The sequence below is a fragment of the Trifolium pratense genome, linkage group LG2, assembly GCF_020283565.1.
Source record: "Trifolium pratense cultivar HEN17-A07 linkage group LG2, ARS_RC_1.1, whole genome shotgun sequence".
Taxonomy (NCBI): Eukaryota; Viridiplantae; Streptophyta; class Magnoliopsida; order Fabales; family Fabaceae; genus Trifolium; species Trifolium pratense.
Window position 1 is genome coordinate 53,702,091 of NC_060060.1, and position 5,555 is coordinate 53,707,645.

At 33.9% G+C, this 5,555-nt stretch overlaps 1 protein-coding gene across 2 annotated transcripts; it reads left to right on the forward strand.

Moving 5' to 3' along the window:
* The first annotated feature begins 961 nt into the window (after nt 1-961).
* On the forward strand, nt 962-4,919 carry LOC123906217 (serine/threonine-protein kinase AFC1-like). 2 transcript variants are annotated; one of them, XM_045956078.1, is made up of 12 exons: nt 962-1,193; nt 1,756-1,945; nt 2,477-2,503; nt 2,599-2,752; nt 2,844-2,892; nt 2,989-3,103; nt 3,348-3,439; nt 3,647-3,803; nt 3,991-4,055; nt 4,151-4,248; nt 4,340-4,442; nt 4,518-4,919. In XM_045956078.1, the coding sequence occupies exons 1-12, from the start codon at nt 1,107-1,109 to the stop codon at nt 4,665-4,667; spliced, it is 1,287 nt and encodes a 428-aa protein (XP_045812034.1). In that variant the 5' UTR covers nt 962-1,106; the 3' UTR covers nt 4,668-4,919. The 2 variants fall into 2 exon arrangements, with proteins under 2 accessions (XP_045812034.1, XP_045812035.1); XM_045956079.1 differs by lacking the exon at nt 962-1,193 and having other exon boundaries at nt 1,810-1,943.
* The last annotated feature ends 636 nt before the right edge of the window (nt 4,920-5,555 follow it).

The window sequence follows — 5,555 nt, forward strand, 5'->3', positions numbered from 1 at the left end:
CACTTCACTCATTCATCTATACATATGCAAGTAAATTTATGTCACCAATGAGTTAGTCACCCCCAAATAACTCTCAAGCCACAATCATATTGTGTCAGTTCATGATCTGCACGCAAGTTCAAATGGAAATAATTACTATCTCACAACGGCTATGTTGCAATGACTTTATTCATCTTCTGATAAAAAAAAATAATCCACTAAACTCATTGTGTATAATGTGTGCCGATTAGATTACAAGTGTAAGTCCAAGCATTGCATCCAGAGCTTCAAAGAGCACCAAAGAAGTGTGTTATCGTGATTGCTTGACAAGTGAGTATCATAAAATCTAGGTGTAAATGAATGAATATAAGTGCTTATGAAATGAACTTTTTGGATGTGAAGTATGCATCTTAGGATATTTGCCTAAGCAAAAGCACTTAGAAGAAATTTGAGGTCAAATGAATATGTTATTCTCTTATTCTATTAAAAAAAAAGCCTAGAATATTTTTTTTTACAAAGAAAAGAGCTTTGTGTTTTTCAAAATAATATATGATGTGTTGGTATATTATTGGATGCATGTGTAAAAAATCTTTACACTGACGGTACACAACAATTAAACTCAAAATATAATCTCCCCTAATTGAGTTAGTTCCGGGGTACAAGTGAATATGGTGTCATTACAGGGAAGTGTCGTAGTTTAATTTTGTCATTTGAAAACTGTAAGGTCAGTTATGTTTAGGAAACAGACCAATCGAGTAGCCGTGCCCGTGATTTAGCTCAAGCAGCTCATTTTAATGCTAATCACCATATTTTCAATTATTGTCCATCTTGTCCATCTTGTATCCAAATTACTATTATTATGAATAAAATGTATTAAGTTTGCTCTAGTAAAAAAAAAACAAATTTGGGTTTGCCCAATAATAATAGAATTCCAAACGGTGAGTAAATGGGGTATAGAAACGAACGGTCAAGATTAACCTAAGATGAAAAAATCGAACGACGTAGAGACGACTCAGGATGAAGAATGGCGATGATGGTGTCTGATTCCATTGTTACGACTCAAGTACTATACCAAAAAAATACAATCGATCGATCAAATTGGGATTAGGGTTTCACATTAGATTGAAATGGATTACTCTACAGAGTTTTCTATGGATCGTCGTCCTCGTAAAAGGGCTAAATTAGCTTGGGAAATTCCTCAAACCCACTCAAAGGTAACATCTTTCACTTTTTAGCACCATCATCAATTTTTGTTTTTTGGGGAAAAATCCACCGTCATAGCGATTTCAAAAAAAAAAAAAACTTATAATTTTGCGTGCTTTGAATCTGGGATTACTTTTATATTTCATACTGCATTATTTTGTTGAAGAAAAATTGGAAATTGGATTCTGTTTTTTTAGTGGTACATATCATGCATAGGTAATTAGCTGAAAATTGGTTCTATTTGCTTTATATTATTAATAATTAGCTGAAAATTGAGCATTAATTTTGTGCAAAAAATGTTGTTATGATTATGAATCTATTTTCATCCTGAAAAGAGTCTTTTTCATTATTACTTTATATTATTTTTCATTGTTTTTTTTAGCATATTATGGTGTTATGTAGCGCATAATTCAGTATGTGTTAAGAAGTTTTCTGGATAGATGTTCATTTCAGTAATTTTTAAACATTATAGAAAAAAAATTCTTAAAAATCAATGATTTAATAGAAAAGGGGTGGGGGTGCATTTTCAATTGCTGTTTCTGTAGTGTAGTATGAGTAAGTGATTATGTGTAGGTTCATTCGGGGATTTATTGTGGACAAGAGTTTGCTAATGCGACAACAAGCTATGGAACACTGAGGGTACTTCCTGACCATGCTGGTCTTGCGATAAAGGGATTGGCTGAAAGAGGTTCTCCTCAATGGCGAGATGATGACAAAGATGGACATTACATGTTTGCGCTTGGAGAAAATTTAACTTCTCGGTGTAAATGCATTTAACCGCTATTGAAATGTTTTTCTCTATTTTCGCTTTCCGTTAGGCGTGCTTTATGCTGCTTGCTGAACATTATATGCTTGTTATGGCTGTTGTTTATACAATCGGTGCAGAATTTTATCTATTATCACTTTTCCTACATTCGCTTTTTAGTTTCAAGACTATTTTATGATAAGTATTTTTTGTTGTATATTTATTTTGTTTTCTATGAAAGGATAAATTTTTCGACATGCATGCTCAAAATGTATATTTGAAGTTTGGTTAAGTTGCATGATTACTTTACCTTTTTTAGCCCCAAAAAACGTTTCATCTTCAATATGTAACTTTACTTAAATCTTCCTGTGATCTTGTATTGCTATTATATTAATAAAACCATTGATAAGATCTTTCCCTATAATTTTTCTTCTCACACTTGCCTATTATTTATTTTTTCAAAGGGGTTTTTTATCTTGATGTCTTAATTTGTAGTATTCATATTCAATATCATGTAATCCTAATGTGACTCTGTTTCTATACTTGCAGATAAGATCCTCAGGAAAATTGGTGAAGGTTATTATCATTATTATCTATACTTCTTTTCGCATTGTTTTGTATATAGAATTTCAGTATTTTCCCAACTTATGCTATCTGTTCTATGCTTTCAGGGACTTTTGGTCAGGTTTTGGAATGCTGGGATAGAGAAATGAGGGAGATGGTTGCCATAAAAGTTGTGAGGAGTGTTAAGAAATATCGTGAAGCAGCAATGTTAGAAGTTGATGTGCTCCAGTTGCTTGGGAAGTATGACAGGAGTGGCAGCCGGTAAGTTTTTTTTTTTTTTTTTCTGTGTATAATGTACTACTAGCTGTGATTTAAAGTTTGTATCAATTTTGATTCATTTTATCATATGCAGCTGTGTTCAAATACGCAACTGGTTTGACTACCGGAACCATATTTGTATTGTGAGTATCTTATTGACATATGACAACATTATTTCTAAACATCACAAACATTTCTGGGGGTTAAGACTTGTCAGTGAAATTTTAATGGTCTTACAGGTATTTGAGATGCTTGGACCGAGCTTATATGATTTTCTCCGGAAGAACAACTATCGCCCGTTTCCGGTTGATCTTGTCCGTGAGCTAGGAAGACAATTGTTGGAAAGTGTCGCATGTGCGTAATTGTTACTTTCACAATTTTTATTCTTTCCAATGTTGAGGATGGCCTACTCCAAAGTCATATAAATGACACTGTTTTTTAGGGTAGTTATGAACTTATGATGGTTACTTGGGGATTTAATCGATAAACTTCAACTGTTGACTTATTTGTCCCAATAATACTTTTATAAATCGTATGATTTATAATTTAAAACCATTTTTATATGATATTCATGTTGACTGTGTTGCTAAACTGGCAGTCGTGCATGATCTGCGCCTCATCCACACTGACTTGAAGCCTGAAAATATACTTTTTATTTCCCCAGAATATGTAAAAGTGCCTGACTACAAGGTATTTCTTCCTTCTCTTTTTTTGATTGAATTATATATTTTTTTTATTGATATTTCTTCTTTCTCTGTGGTCAATTTTAAAATTGTATTTTTCTCGGTTCTTCAAAAATGTGTTTGTGGTGGTGGAGCTATGATTCTGCTTTACAACATCACATGCCTAAACGTTTGCTAAAGCTTTGTCAAATTATCACAAAATCTTAAACCGCAGGTCATGTTCCGGTCACCAAAAGAGGGAACCTCTTATAAGAGGCTGCCAAAGTCAAGTGCAATTAAGGTTATCGATTTTGGTAGTACGGCCTATGAGCACCAAGATCACAACTATATTGTCTCTACTCGCCATTATAGGGCACCCGAGGTTATTCTTGGTAAGTTTCTATTTCTCCTATTTTCTTGGTAGTATGGCCTATATTGTCTCTACCAGGCACTATCAAACCAAGATCACAACTATATTGTCTCTACTACACCTATGATCTTCGTATTCACAATTTTTTAAAGCTTTTATTCTTTTGATACAGTTCAAAAGTAATTGTAGCTTGTTTAATTTTTTTCTAGGTCTTGGTTGGAATTTTCCTTGTGACATATGGAGTATTGGTTGCATTTTGGTTGAGTTGTGTTCGGTATGTTGAGGTTCTCAATATAGTGATTCATTAGCCATAAAATTTGATCAAAATATACTACATGAACAATGTTATGAACTGCAAAACGGTTTCAGGGAGAAGCTTTATTTCAGACGCATGAAAATTTAGAGCATCTAGCCATGATGGAGAGGGTTTTAGGCCCAATACCTCAGCACATGTTGAAACGAGTAGAGTGCGTACCATTCCAAATTAATGAATTAGTATTGTTTTGATTCATTTGTTGATATTCTCTAACTGCTCTGTCTCTTGCTTTCCTTGCACAGCCGTGCCGCAGAGAAGTATGTCAGAAGGGGTAGACTGAACTGGCCTGAAGGAGCAGTCTCTCGAGAAAGCATCAAAGCTGTCTTGAAACTACCCCGTCTTCCTGTCTGTAACATAATTTAGTTATCCAGCACAATTTTTTCTTATTTTCCACATTCTAAGTGTTTTTTTTGCTTCCAGAATCTGGTGATGCAGCATGTGGATCACTCAGCCGGAGAACTTCTTGATCTCTTGCAGGGTCTACTTCGGTTTGACCCCATCAGCAGGATGAAGGCTCATGAAGCACTCAGGCATCCCTTTTTTACCGGGGAGCATTACCCGAGGTATTGAATATAGGGTTCATCACGTCATCGGCAATAGATAATTGGTTGTTGTGTTGTGTTTGGCTATAGATAACCGAAACATCTGTAACTGTAAGTGTTCTTTGCTTGTTGGTTCTTTTTTCTTGATATATCACCGAGTGTGGGGGGTTAATTACCCCTTTATATTTGCCTACTTTTGTAGATAAATTTATTGTGGAGGATATTTCTCCATCTCCATTTTTGTACCATTAAAATGTAATTATAAGCATTTTATTTTCGACGCGATTCTGTTTTACCAACTTGACTGTGTGGTGATTGACTAGATATTGAACTTGTAATTATCACTTATTCCCTCTAGTTTCAAATATAAGCAAAAAAACGGTTTCAAGATTCATTGATTATTCAATGAATCTGGAAAGCAATTTTTTTTGCTTATTTTTGAAACCAGAGGGAGTAAGTCATTAACAAGAGATGTTTAAGGAGAATTTGGCTTACAAGTTACACCCAGGTCCCAGTGGCTGATCTTCAAGCTAAGGTGTGTTTTGTCTGTGCTTAGAGATTCTTACCTATTTCAGGAGTGTCATGTTATTTTACTAAAAAGTAAGAGTAATATACACATAGCACTGCATAAGTATTCCCCTTGCTAGATTTAAAATTATTTATTTTCAAAATTAGATTTAGATGATTTCAAATCTCTCTAATGAAGGATATTAGAATTTGAGTTGTTTTCATTAAAATAAAATAAAAAATGAGACATGTCTTGGAAAGTGTATTGCTAAAGAAGAGAAGCAGAAGGCTAATATAATACTATGGCTCAACAAAATGCATCAACAGGCAAAAGGAACATAGTTCTTGATTTAATGGTCTAATCAAAATTTGGTAATAATTGTTTTTCTTTTGAGCAAATTATGATTTT

Coding starts and splice junctions, on each gene's coding strand:
- LOC123906217 (XM_045956078.1), top strand. CDS start 1,107: ATGGATTACTCTACAGAGTTTTCTATGGATCGTCGTCCTCGTAAAAGG. Junction 4,056..4,150: donor TTTTGGTTGAGTTGTGTTCG/GTATGTTGAGGT, acceptor AAACGGTTTCAG/GGAGAAGCTTTATTTCAGAC. Junction 4,443..4,517: donor TGAAACTACCCCGTCTTCCT/GTCTGTAACATA, acceptor TTTTGCTTCCAG/AATCTGGTGATGCAGCATGT.